Source organism: Procambarus clarkii, chromosome 43 (genome assembly GCF_040958095.1).
Source record: "Procambarus clarkii isolate CNS0578487 chromosome 43, FALCON_Pclarkii_2.0, whole genome shotgun sequence".
Taxonomy (NCBI): domain Eukaryota; kingdom Metazoa; phylum Arthropoda; class Malacostraca; order Decapoda; family Cambaridae; genus Procambarus; species Procambarus clarkii.
In genome coordinates, this window is record NC_091192.1 from 16,159,610 (window position 1) to 16,174,062 (window position 14,453).

At 38.5% G+C, this 14,453-nt stretch overlaps 1 protein-coding gene across 3 annotated transcripts; it reads left to right on the forward strand.

The window, feature by feature from the left end:
- The first annotated feature begins 731 nt into the window (after positions 1 to 731).
- On the forward strand, positions 732 to 9,991 carry LOC123755777 (histone H3.3A). 3 transcript variants are annotated; one of them, XM_045738559.2, is made up of 3 exons: positions 732 to 889; positions 6,249 to 6,537; positions 9,215 to 9,991. In XM_045738559.2, the coding sequence occupies exons 2-3, from the start codon at positions 6,256 to 6,258 to the stop codon at positions 9,341 to 9,343; spliced, it is 411 nt and encodes a 136-aa protein (XP_045594515.1). In that variant the 5' UTR covers positions 732 to 889; positions 6,249 to 6,255; the 3' UTR covers positions 9,344 to 9,991. The 3 variants fall into 3 exon arrangements, with proteins under 3 accessions (XP_045594515.1, XP_069156173.1, XP_069156174.1); XM_069300072.1 differs by lacking the exon at positions 732 to 889 and adding an exon at positions 1,064 to 1,328; XM_069300073.1 differs by lacking the exon at positions 732 to 889 and adding an exon at positions 1,201 to 1,293.
- The last annotated feature ends 4,462 nt before the right edge of the window (positions 9,992 to 14,453 follow it).

Genomic DNA, 14,453 nt, shown 5'->3' on the forward strand with positions numbered 1-14,453 from the left:
GCTTTGACGGGATGGGAACAATACCCGTCAACTAGGGAAGGCTACACAGGAACTGAAGCAGCCTACCTCCTCACGAAGCAGACAAGGGAAAATAGCAGAGCCGCAGAGTAAAAGCAGACAGCAGAATAGCCCAGCTTTACCCCCTACAGCAGCGCGCCTATCCTCTGGCGAGGAGCGTGGGAGGGAGAGAGAGGGGGGGGGGTAAAGACAATATTTATTGCATCTTTCTTATTTATACATTTATACGATTGTGGTTTAGGTAGTTTTATCTTTCTGGCGAGACTACCGCAGGTGTAGAGACATAGGGGTAAGGTGTTGTGTGTGGCGCCTGCTGGAGTGTGTGTAGTGGTGCTGGCTCAGACGTGACCACTCAACACACAGTTATGGCCGACCTCTCCAACACATACATGTGATAAAACTATTCATCATTCTTGCTTCTTGATATTATTTGGTGCTTTAAGATGTGTAATAGTTGGCGGGAGACGGCGGAGGCGCCGCCACCGCCACGCCACCCGTTACACACAACTCTAGCACAACTTTAAAGGCAATAAATGCTTTTCCTGTGAGAGTATAAGTAGGTGGTGTTCAGCGCCACCAGCAAGAGCTCTTCCCTCCTCAGCCCCGGATCAAGAACTGAGACCTACCACCAATCAGCACCCGGGAAATTCCTCCAATCAGGTGTGAGAAACGTTCGCATTCTGTCCAATCAGAGATGCCGTTATTATAACCAATAAGGCGCCAGGCTGCACGGGACTCCAACCAATGGGAGAGGTGCGCGGGATGATGACGTCACAAGGGGTATATATACGGGGACTTAGGCCTTTTTAGCCTTTAGTCATCATTTACTGTGCCGAGGCAGAAGGAGTCTCACAGTCGTCCCAACATCAAGGTACTGAACAGTAACGTCTACTGTATTTGCTTTGCTCGTAATTAAGGTTAACCAGTGTTGTGGAGTGTAGAGCAGCGAGACGCAACTGCCTGGAGCAATTAATAGCAATAATTGCGCAGAGGAAGTTGTGAGTTTGTGAAAGTTTAGTTGCGTCGGCGCCGCCATCTTTGTTTATTGTGGATTCAAAATGGCGGTGAAGCGTCCCAGTCAACCGTCAGTATTAGTTTTTTTTTTTTAATATTTGGCGGGTAAAGTTTCCCGCCAGAACCCCGTAGAAGAGGCGGGAAGACGGGAAGCAGGTGCCTCAGTCCACTTGAAGCACCACAGCAGTGAACACCGTCGCTGTGGCCTCGCAATCTTCGTATTTAGAAAATTCTAGAATACGTTCCTGTGCCACAGTTAAGGTTCCGTCCAATTGTTAGTTGGTACTCGTATACAGGTAAATGTGGCTGATGTAATTGATCCAGAATGGTCGGTAGTGATAACACATGTCGGGTTAGTGGTAATTGTTTATGGCTAAACAGTATAGAAAAATGACTTAATATTCCCCCCTTCAGACGTTGCTTTTGTGACTAAGACAATCGTAATCTGAGATTTTAGAATGAAAAAATGGGTGAAAGTGAGTCTTGGTTTTCATTGGAGAGTCCGTAGAGTCGAAGGTGTGGAAGTGAGGAAACTAACTCTTGAGCTTCCAGGAGTCCTGCCACCATTGTGGTTGACCTCCGCCCATACTGGTGCATGAAGGTGCCCAGCAAGGTGTAGGTCCTGTTGGATTGGTCCATGGTCCAGTCATGCACAGTGAGCCTGACTGGTACTTGTTCGTGGTAAGGCGTCACTTTTACTCCCAACTGACTTGTCTGGAATGTTCCGGAAAACGGATACATTAAAGGAAAGAAATAGCTTGTGGTGGTAGTTTTCGAATACTAGTCATTTTCTGTATTTTATGGCAAGTTCAAGTTTGAGAAGGAAATACATCTTAAAAGGTTAGAGTAGCTTAGGCTATTTCTACCCTCGACTATAAGGTCCCTCAAAGGACTCGCAATCCCATACAGTACACAATTATTAATCATATTCTACATTTCACATTCCAGTGGTAATCACATGGCAGATCTATTATGCTGCCCGTGTCTTATCTTGTTTTGGTAAAGGCAGACTAAAGTTGGAGAAGGTACGAAATGAAGCCTTGAGAATACTCCCAAGATTCTTCTGGCCCGTGAAATACTAATACTGAAATTGAATTTAAGAGTATTGGGGATAAAATTTCAGAGATAAATGAAGCTTTGGTGATTAGCGAGGTGAGGGAGCTAATGAATTAATCCTCTCCACCTTAAAAGGTGGAAAGAAATATATAATGCATGTGAATGCATAATGGGATCCTTTTTTCTTTTTTAATGCTACACAGCATGTTTCATTGCCAAAGAAACAATTACCCACATGGGAGGAATACAACGCAGGTGCGGTAATTTTTGCCTATTTTAAACTTATCCTTGCTGTGGCTATTTATTTTATTGATAAGCATTCTCTTTAAATTGTATTATACCATTTTTAAGCTGTTAACATTTTCCACCACTCTGTTAAACACTGCCATCATTAATGGATAGTTCATTTTCCTGAGACTTGTGTGTGATATGCCATCCTCTTCCTTTTTTCTTCCCTAAGTTTCACTCCCCACTACACCTGCTTGATAGGGTTCTGAGTTCTTTTACTCCCCAAGCCTGGCCCAAGGCCACCCCTGCTCTTCACTGGTTCTATTCTGCATTTTCTTCTATATTGTTCACTCCAATATGTTTTACTGTGTAGATTTGGTACTTGGCCCTCCAGTATTTTCCACGTGTATAATAATCTCTTTCCTCCTTTCTAGCGAGTACATTTGGAAGTTTTTGACTGTCCCAATAATTTAGATGCTTTATTGCATCTGTATGCTATGTTATCTGTATTCCCTCTTTCAGCAGTCCCTCCTGCTCTGAATGGGGGGAGCGAGTACCGAGCAATACTCTAGACTGGACAGCATATGTGATTTGTATAGTACTTGCAACCATTGTGATTGGATCCCTGGATTTGAAAGTTCTCGTGATCAATCCTATCATTTTTCTGGCCGACACAATATTTGCTTGGTTATGTCTTTAAATGTTAGTCACTGGACATCATTATTCCCAAATCCTTGCTGGGATGCTGCTTTCCTACTATGGGCAGACAAACCACCTCATCTTACCATAGCTAATTTTTCTAGAACTTCAATCCTCTTGTCCAACTCTTTGAGGTATTTAAAAGATTTATGTACCGACTGCAGAATCCACAAAGCTACTCTGCACCTCATCACCATTGGGGTACACTTAGCTTCATTTCCTACTAGGATAGTGGCTTTGATAGTCGATAGGTTATCCTTAATAGTTGCTGTGCCTTTCTCCCAAATATTGGTCACAGGCTATTGTCCTTCCACTGTTTCTTCCTTGTTCCTGCTGTGCAATCTTGCTTTCCTTTGGGTCTTCATTTATCCTGCATATGGTTGCCAATTTGGAATCTCAAGGGACATAAGGAACCAGCATTGTGGATGCCTCAATTGCAGCAAGATGGCAAAAATTGTCGTACCTGACTACAGCCAGGAGGCATTTCCAAGCTATGTCGCAATTGAGAACACTTGATGAATAATATTGGCTCATAAATGTATTTGTTCCACTTTCCTGTATCCAAGTCCTTGCAGTCTTTCTGGAGTCTCACCCTTTAAGGGGGGCAATACATACATAGCTGGTGTAAGTAACTATTGTGGGATGATGCACCACAGCTATGTATGATTGGGAGTATTGTGCAAGATTTAAGTCTCACGGCTACACAGGGTTCATGTCAGCTTCCTCAGGGCACTAGTAAACGGACTCCATTTAATAAAAAGACGTGGGTAACATTCCCGGGTGAGAGCGCCTTGGTACCGAGTGAGCAACCAAGGCTGGTGCAAACAGCATGAGATAACAGCACTGCTGTTCAGCTTGTGACCACAGCATCCCCCAAAAATGTCAAAATATATATGTAACCTATTATTTAGCGATGATAGTATTACAGAAGACCCCTAACTGATAAAAATGACCAGGATTCTGATAATAGCAGGAATATGATGAGAATTAGCGATGTGCATAGTATGGTGGGAGGAGTAATCTTGGTGAGGGAGGGAGAGGTGGCGGTGTCTACTGACTGGCCACTTATTGTCTGGACTGACCATACCAGCTTAGTGGTTTGCTATGGTGAACACAGATGGAGATAATTATATACGTGCGTGTATAGTGAATAACAGCAAAATACTGGAGTATGTTGGGAGGAGCCGTTTTGACGAGGGAAGTTGCATCCCTGCTGGCTGCTGTCAATTGTCATGGTTTTTTGTGGTCACTTTTCCCACCATGCCAGCTTAGTTGTACAGTTATGATGAATAAAATGTGTATGTACTTATATATAATGTGTGCATATTACACACACAGGACCCAAGTACGTAGGATACTTAAACAATAACTTTAGTGTAGATTCCCACTTCAGGAGTAACCAAAACAATATTCTTAAATCGGTCTGTCATTAAATGTTCTACTGCCTTTTCTGTCCTAACCGTTATGTTGGGCTGGTGAACATCCTCCTTAAATAATTATTCATATTTACCAAATTCCTTGGCCAATTGAACTGTTCACTCCGATTTTTTAAGTTAATTGACATTCCCTTGTTGATAATTGACATGTCAAGGGAAATAGCTGCTTCCTTCCATTAATCTGTTCCTTTTGCTGTATTTGGTCCTGTTGCATCCTTCAGGATGTAACAAATAATTACTTAATTACACCATACAGGTGAGATTGTCCTGCTGAGTTTTAGAACTTTGAAACCCAGGTCCCGTCTGTCATCAGTCAGTATCGCACAACTCCTGTGCATATTTTTCCATTTTTGTCTCTGGTCATTGCTACCTGAAAAGGCCTTGAATAGTCTTGTCAGTCATCCATCAGTTACTGGATCACAAGTTCACAACTTTTTAAGAGCACTCACCTTAGATGTACCCTTCCTGACTACGGCCATGATAGAACTCGTCCTTGGAGGCATAAGCAATTGGTAAACATTATCCAGAAAAAACACAAATGTGTTGCATGAAGTTGTGCTCAGAAGTAGTTTTCTGGCCTGCTGAATGAAGTGTAGTTCAGAGATAGAACAGGTGAAGGTTGCAAATATTTGTTGAATAACTACTAGTGAAGCCCATCTGTCATCACTGCTCTAAACAAGTCTAACCTTGCCTAATGAATGTTTAAATGTTGCCTTCTTTACAAATTCTGCAAGTGATAAATTTGAGTTTAATGGTTACCTGTGAATTAGTTGTAATTAGAAAAAAATCACTTCCACAAGTGAAAAAGTCCACAGGGTCAGACATTCCTATGACTGTAAAGATGCTTAGCGAGCCCTTGAAATTCATTTTATGTCCAGCAGAGTTCCAGGATAGATTACTTAGCTTAAACTTTTGACCAATTAGTTAATAAGATCTTGTGGAGAAAATTGCTTGAAATTTCCTTGCAAGACATTGTACAAATCTTGCAAAGCACAGATAGTCCAGGACATTGCTTTGCTTAATGCTTCTAATTTAAATTCTAAAGCGGTCTGAGTTAATTTAATAGTTGAAACTGAAATATGGTGTTCTGGGGCTCTACCCTATGTATTGTATTTAATACGATACATGCATTATCACTTGTAATGTATTGAACAGCAGTTCCAGAAGATACAAAAATATGGTTGGTAATGACATTCTGAAACTGATTGGCAGATGCAGTTTAATGTTGAGCTGATTGAAGGAAATACAGAAAGATCTGGGTAAATGCTGGTTTAGGAAATTTGCTGAAATGTGGAACAAATTAGAATACTGATGATAAATTTGGACTTAGATTGGTTTAAGTGATGGCTATACTGTACTATTATATAGACTAGTTTGGGTGGATATGAATATACTAATGTCAAAAACAGAGCCCCAAGATGCCTTATTGATTATCCTAAATGATTATCATTTAGTTGACTTGTTTGCAACCTCGGTAACACAGCAGGATAATTACTTAACATTTATTGCATGGCTTTTGGAACTTGCCAATGATTAATTTTAAAGCATAATTAAATACTTTATAAAATGGTTTTAACAATTATATAATAAATTACTGTAGCTGGTACAGGCAGTTTGTAAACATTTTGTACATTTAGTTTTTAATTTGATTACTTTAATGCTGTTGTAAGCAACATAAGATTTTGTTGACTTTGTACTATTAATGATTTGTTTTATAATTAACAAATCTTTGCTTGGAAAATGGTGAGACTAGTGCATCATATGAATTACAAAGTTTATAATGTAAATTTTTTTCAGGTGAATCATGGCTCGTACAAAACAAACAGCCCGTAAGTCTACTGGTGGCAAGGCTCCACGTAAGCAGCTAGCCACCAAGGCAGCTCGTAAGTCGGCACCATCCACGGGGGGTGTGAAGAAACCTCATCGTTATCGCCCTGGTACTGTTGCCCTCCGAGAAATTCGTCGTTACCAGAAGTCCACGGAATTGCTCATTCGCAAGTTACCATTCCAGCGTCTTGTTCGTGAAATTGCACAAGATTTCAAAACTGATTTACGTTTCCAGAGTGCTGCTATTGGTGCCCTGCAGGTTGGTATATTATAGTATTTATTGTGATTTGAGATGTTTATAACCATTATATATCTTGTGTTTGATGGTACAAGTGGACCCTATTGTAAGATTATATATAGTACAAGGGATATCTTTGAAATAAGATTAGTATTAATGTAGAGTACTAAACTTCAAACACATGATAAACCAATTTATGTGAACTAGCATAATGCTATTTGTTGGAGAAAATATTAGCATGGGTACAAACTTGCATTATTGGCTGTATCTTATTGGAGAGATTGTAGATCTAGGTGGCATGGCATTACAAATATAGTACATTTTTATGCACGATTTATCAAGTAAAGACTCGTTGCATTGTTACCTTGATGGGTGTATATGAGCATAGTTTGCTGATGCTGCTTTGACATGTATGTTAACTTCAGCAGTCTTGCAGGAGTAAGAATTAATGGTTTGAAGCTGCTTCACTAGCAAAATCATTTGCCACCAAAATTGGTTTGATTTTTGGGTTCTTATGTTTTTGTTCTCGTCTGAACAAACTTGCCACAGGGGTGGATGCATATAAACAAAAGGAAGTTATGAGCAAGCTGCAATTGATATGTTGCCAATTAAATTTTTTTATTGTGCAAGTTATGGTATAATTTTTTTCTTTGCATAGAATACAATAGTGGTTGATTAGTTGCATAAAATTGATGTTTAATAGTCACTAGTGCACAGAGCATTTTGGGTATTGCAGTTACCTTCATTAATTTTCTGCAAGGTTTTCATATTAGGTGAAGCTATGCCATTAGTACACTATGCCACTAAATACAATAATAAATTATGGAAAATTTGCAGTTAAAAATGGTAGATTAAGGGACAAGGGATGTCTCCCAGTTAGGGAACATGTCATTGGGTAGGTCTAATTTTAACTACTAATTATATACAGTAGGGTCCTTAGTAATGACTTCCTGGATGGTCCACATCCTCCTTCCCCCTTAAGTTTAATGGAACAAATGTTAGTTTTATTGAGGGTTGTTAATCAAATCTGCCACTTAACTTGTCAGGATGCAGCTTAACTTGCCTGTCAGGATGCAGCTTAACTTGCCTGTCAGGATGCAGCTTAACTTGCCTGTCAGGATGCAGCTTAACTTGCCCGTCAGGATGCAGCTTAACTTGCCCGTCAGGATGCAGCTTAACTTGCCCGTCAGGATGCAGCTTAACTTGCCCGTCAGGATGCAGCTTAACTTGCCCGTCAGGATGCAGCTTAACTTGCCCGTCAGGATGCAGCTTAACTTGCCCGTCAGGATGCAGCTATGTTAGCAGCCAAATTAATCGAACCAAAACATTTATTCATAAATGTTTGTACATTTATGATTGGGGAAAGTTTATATAAAAATTGCATTTTGCTAATTATATGCCACAATAACAGCATAGTACATTTACATTGGTGGTCAGAATCATTATTTGTAATAACTTTGTAAATCATTACAATAAAAGTTGAACCTGTTTTAAATTAACCAGGTTTATTGCAATCAAAATCAAATGTACATTTTTAGCATAAAGTGGGTATTACTTGGCTTAAAATTAAAAAGGTAATACAGTATATTGTAAAAACTGAGAGGTTTACCAGTAGTGTCAAAACAACACATTAGCATAATTTATCACATTTAGGATAAGACAGAAGTAGAACTTGAACTAATCATACCATAATGTTAAAGAAATTTGAACTTGTAGCATTCTACATCAACCTAATAGTCAATTATGTACAGTGCATAAATTCCTTAAAACAAACATAAATTTTTTAAAATGTATTTATGAAATTACAAAGTATTTGTGTTCAATTTGCGAAAAAATCATTATATCGTGTGGCTTGTCCATGCTAAAGTCAACTCTTGAGCATATTTGCATACTTGTGTATTTTAAATATTTTTAAAATATTTGTAAAATATTTAAACCCAAAATTAAATTATAAGTATTAACCTAATACCTATTCAAAAAAGTTGAATATTTCTGGACGAATTACTAAACAGAAGAATGGCCCCAAAAAGTGGGTTGCAAGACACTTCCTTTGAACTGTACCAGGAAGTTCCATTGTTGGCCTCTTATTCAGTACTAAAATGCTTGTCAGTTGTGTAACTTGAGGGTGTTGCATGGTATGAACAGTGGCATAGCCCAGGAGTTGATGACTATAGGCCAGCGGCCAGTACAGTCTGCAGTAGGATGAAGACATTTGGGGTTGCATCCTGGGTGGGGGGTGGTGGAGAGGGAAGTGGATATATGGCAGGGGGCACCTAATTTTTTCAATCATTACCCACCTTTTTCAGAAAATCTATTTCCCACTTGTCAACCATTGCATTCCCATATTTACAAAAGTTTAGTAAATACACCTAGCATGATTGCTATTATTGGATAAAAAAACTGCCCAAAGGATGAGGTTTTGTATGTTACATAACATAACAAGATATTAACTAGCCATTTTAGCCTTTACTTTTTTACCATTCTCATTTTTACCTTCCCCTTTATACTATCATGACCCCTCTTTACCCCTTCCACCACCACTTGCCTGGTTGAGATCCCCTAATCCCTAGAAATGGTTTTTTAAACAGATTTCCATATAATTGTAGCACAGCTTGTGTGTGTTTTTTTTTTGAAAGATGAGATTATATTCAAAGTGTATTGAAAGTAATTGTATTAACAAAAATGTCTTTACTTTCAGGAAGCTTCGGAGGCCTATCTTGTTGGCCTGTTTGAAGACACTAACTTGTGTGCTATCCATGCTAAGCGTGTCACCATCATGCCCAAGGATATCCAACTTGCCCGGCGAATCCGTGGTGAGCGTGCTTAAGCACAGTCATGCATATTGTGCTCACTTAAGACATAACCTCCTAAGCTACATACTGCCATGGACAAAGTGAATGTGTTTAGTTTACGTTTTCAGCATGTCATTTCTCTTGAATTGACTTCGCAGTGCTGGCATGTGCGACTGGCACAAGTTTTTTACTGTAAGATATAGCTGAGCGGCTTTTACTGCTCGCTAGTGGAAAATTGTGACGCAAGAGTTTCTAATTTATTTTGTGTGTACAGCATTGTTCAGAACTGTGTATTCGGATGTGATTATCTTTTAGTTTATCGATGTGCAAGTCGTTGAAAATTTCAGCTGTGTGATTTAAAAATTCAAGAATACACAGGTCTGGTGTAGGTTATGTGATCACAAATAATATTCCAAAGTACAAGAAATCGTCAATTTTCTGGTCCGGGAACAATCTGTCATACTGTATTTGTATTGTCGATGTCACGGTCATTTCATATTCATGATCTTATTTTAGTTTAGTGGGAAAGCCTTTTTATTACCTTTAGTTTTAAGTCTTAAAATCTGTCTCTTTACTTATGGTGGTGCGTACTTCAGATGACAAATTTATTCCGCATCACTCTCATTTCTTGACATTGGTATTTGCACTGTAGATTTAAACCAAAAATAAATCTTCTAACATTTTTAGTTTGTTTGATTTACTTAAAATGAAGAGGCAAATTCATGGCTGCTGGTATTTTGGACATTTGCAAATTTGCTTAATTATCGTGTTACAATTATGTGTAGTATTGTATTTGCTCTTTCTTAGTACAAAGCAATCTGCTTTTCCTCAAAAGCAAGTGGTATTATCCTTAACTTGCAAAATGGATTTGCATAGTACTGTACTTCAAAGATTTGAGAACCAGATTTTTTCAACCATTTGTTTTGATGGTTGTCAAAGTACTTAAATCAGATATACGTTAGCCAATCCAAAGCTATAGTGTAAATTATTCACCCTGTTATTAGCCTATTCTAAAATACTCTTGTTAAAGATTTTAGTCTACATATTATATTATAGACTAATTACATTGACATAATTATATTATGTATATATTATCTACATACAAGTAATGGTTTACTTGTAACCATTAGTTGTATATTGACAAAACTAGGGGTAGATTATTCCACACATGAAGCATGTCTTGCCGGATAGTCTTCTGGTTTAATCTATATTGTCAAGCCATACCACATGGTTATTTAGTAATGTAGCATGAATAAAGTTTCTTTACAGAAGATTACTGGATGGACAACCTAGGGATTGAAAGCTTTACTGAAATTGTTCAAAGTATGCTTAAGAATGCAAGGAACAAATATTTTGATAATTTAGTAGAGCAAAGAACTGAAACTTTAGGGAGTTGCAAATGTACCATTCTTCAAGCTGTCAAAGGAGTGTCTCTTGCTTGTAAGAGTGCTGATATATCACAGGTTAGCAAGGGTAGTGTTCAAGAAGTGCAAATGATCACTTCAAACTATTTGCCAATTAACTTTGTAACATTGAATTGCCATTGATAATTTTTTAATGTTAAATCGGCATTACTCTTGAATATTGTGACAGTTTGGGTAGCCTCTATTGTTGAAAAACATGTATCCATAATTACAGTCCATTTGTATACATCTTGGAAAAACATTAAACAAATTCTCAATGTGCCTCTACAATGGATTGTTTTTGACAAATTTTCATTCATTCACTCTATTCCACGAGTACTTGAGGTAGTTGATAACTGGGAAGAATTTGTGACGTAGCTTGACTAGTAAAGGTTTTGGTAATGTGCTTCACTACAGTATTAGAAAAGTAGGTGTGGGTGTTATACATTGATAAGGTTATATAAACGAAATCAGTGGCAGACTTTGGCTTTGTCCTGGGACCAGGTCAAGATTTTGTAGGTTCCTGAAGTACAGGTACTGTGAGTATATTATTTTCATAATGAAAACAATTTTAAGATAAATTCAATTGAATTTTACAAGGCAAACAATGATTAAAATTCAAACATTTGCTTTACATAATAACAAACATCAGTAAATTGTAAGGTACGGAGAACATCGTTTTTAATTGTGAGTAACTCGTTTAGTTCTTGTGCCATTGTTGATCTGTGTACATTGTTTAGAAGTTCATTTTGGAGAACCTTCAGTTGCATTAGTTATATTGGCCTCGTATGGGCCAATAGGCCTTCTGCAGTAACCTTTGTTATATATTAAACACTCGTAAATCCATAGTGCTTTTTCAATATTGGGGAATGAAGTTAATCCATTATTTACAAGTGGGTCTCTTTAAATGAGCGTGCGGACGCTATCCGCACTTGTCCCATCTCGTAAAAGTGTTTCTTATTCAGACTTTTACCCAGTTATTCATTCCTCCATCCTTTCCTGTTGGCAGGGTTGTTGGTCTTCTGTTACTGGTGACAAACTGCGTACTCTTAGGAGTAGTGTCCCCGTGGCTTTCCTCCTTCTACTGTAACTGGCTGTGGGAAACGGCTCTGGCAAGGTTGCATATTGGCCATACACCCTTGACTCGTGGGTACTTAATGGTGCGCCGTCCTGCTCCTTATTGTCTAAACTGCATTGTCCCTCTTAGTCATGCATATCCATGTTGAATGTCCTTGCTCCCAGGACGAGCGTGCATCTTGCTTAACGACTGCCCCTCGCGGTCACCTGTCCCTCAATAGAATTCTTGGTGACTCAGATACTTTTGATATCGTTCGCCTTGTGCGTTTTTGTTTTCGTATTGGCATCCTTGGTGATATTTAGCACCCTCTGATTATTCTGCACATTTGATGGTGCTACATAGCCTTCCCGGTTTGGTGCCTTCTTTTGATAATTACTTACTTGCTTCCCGGCTGTCCCTCGGTCACTTGTCCATTGATAGAATTCTTGGTGAATCAGATACTTTTGATATCATTCACCTTGTGAGTTTCTCATATTGGCATCCTTAGTGATAATTAGCGCCTTATGATTATTCCGCACATTTGGTGGTGCTACATAGCCTTTCCGGCTTGGTGCCGTCTTTTGTTAATTATTTACTTACAAGGGTGTAAATATCAAACTTTTTTTTCATGATTGTGTCTGAATTCATTAAATTGCCTCAACAGTTTCTGAAGTGAATTTCTGGCACAAATATAGTTTGGTGTAATTAAAGTAAATCTGAATTCTCTAATCTTTTGAGTTATACTGTACAAATATTCTAAAGAACTACCACCAAAAGTCCAACTACAGACATTGGTTCTTGAATATAAGGTCCAGCATTGTCACCTCAGTTGACTGCCTCTTTAGGAAAGTTTAAATCACTTTCATCGCACTAGGAGGTACATAAGAATAATTACATGAATAATCTAGTTTCCCTACTTTGTCAGGGAAGATGCATAAAATTCTCATTTCTGCTGATTGGTTGTTGCTACTCTCCCATGTATATAATGTAAACTATTTTGTATTAACATTCAGGTATAACGCCCCTATCGACTGCAAATGGAAATAATCGCATTAGTGCCATCTAAATTAAGCTATATCTTGCTCTAGTTAGGCCCCATTTAGATTATGCAGTTCAGTTTTGGTCACCATATTATAGAATGCATATAAATTCACTTGAACGTGTCCAGCGTAGGATGACTAAGTTAATTCCCCAAATTAGAAATCTTTCATATGAAGAAAGATTAACAAAGCTTAAGTTGCATTCACTGGAAAGGCGAAGAGGTAGGGTGACATGGTAGAGGTTTACAAGTGGGTGAATGGACATAACAAAGGGGATATTAATAGGGTATTAAAAGTATCAACACAAGACAGAACACGAAACAATGGGTATAAATTGGATAAGTTTAGATTTAGGAAAGACTTTGGTAAATACTGGTTCAGTAACAGGGTTGTTGATTTGTGGAACCAATTGCCACGTAACACTGTGGAGGTGGGGTCCCTCGATTGTTTCAAGCATGGGTTGGACATGTATATGAGTGGGATTGGGTGGTTATAAATAGGAGCTGCCTCGTATGGGCGAACAGGCCTTCTGCAGTTGTCTTTGTTCTTATGTTCTTAAGGCATGTACATGTATAATGACAGTGGCTTGTCCAGTTGTAAAAGTGATAGGGTTGCTTGTAATGGGCATAAAAGTGATAGGGTTGGTTGTAAAAGTGATAGGGTTGCTTGTAATAGTTGTAAACGTGATAGGGTTGTTTATAATGGTTTAAAAGTGGTAGGTTTGCTTGTGATGGTTATAAAAGTGATTGGGACAAAGTCGAGCCTGTGGACAAGAGTTAACAGCTTATTCTAATTATCTTTGCTCTACGAGTACTGGAGTAGTGTAGAATTTCTCCTCGTGGTCACTAGAGACCTGCCAATCAGAGGCAGCAATTATACAAGAAAACATTTGCCAACTTTTATTTTATTAATTCTTCTGCTGCAGACAGCTTGAGTAATTTTAGGTCTAAGGTGTGTGCTGATTCTGACTGTCAGTGCTAAGGCATCTGGAGTACTGTAAATTAATTCTGCAATTTTCTTTTTTTTTTTTTGGGCGTATGACCATCAGAGGTCTCGGTCTTAATTTGAAAAACTTTGGAAGTAACCAATGCCCACTTGACCTCTGTGATGGTGACTCATGTATTTCCATCACACCCCATCAACACCCTGATGGGTATGAGGCAGGATATTAATTTTTATTCAATACTATTAGAGATATTGACATGACAGCTGAGTGGACAGTGCTTTGGATTTGTAGTCGATCCCCAGTGGAGGCTGAAACAAATGGGCAGCGTTTCTTTAAGAAACACACTGATTCCCCCTGTTCACCTAGCAGCAAATAGGGTCCTGGGAGTTAGACATCTGCTACAGGCTGCTTCCTGGTGATGTGTAACAAGAAGATCTTGTCAAGGAATGGGCCTCAGGGACGCTAAGCCCCGAAATCATCTCAAGATAGTAATATTGTAATAACATTGTAATAATATTGTAATTGTAATAACAATTGGGTCTATCTGATTGAACGTGTGAAAAAAGTGGACAATATAACTCTATAGAGTTATATTTTGAAATGTAGTCTCAAAGAGGGAATCAAAACAGAGCCACACACAGAAACTATTTGGATTGAATTAAACGAAAAAGCTAATAATATTATAATAGGAGTAATATA

Bases quoted from the DNA above. Each gene is read 5' to 3' on its own strand.
- LOC123755777 (XM_045738559.2), top strand. From the start codon at position 6,256: ATGGCTCGTACAAAACAAACAGCCCGTAAGTCTACTGGTGGCAAGGCT. The intron at 6,538-9,214 runs GTTGGTATATTA...CTTTACTTTCAG, and splicing joins CTGCTATTGGTGCCCTGCAG to GAAGCTTCGGAGGCCTATCT.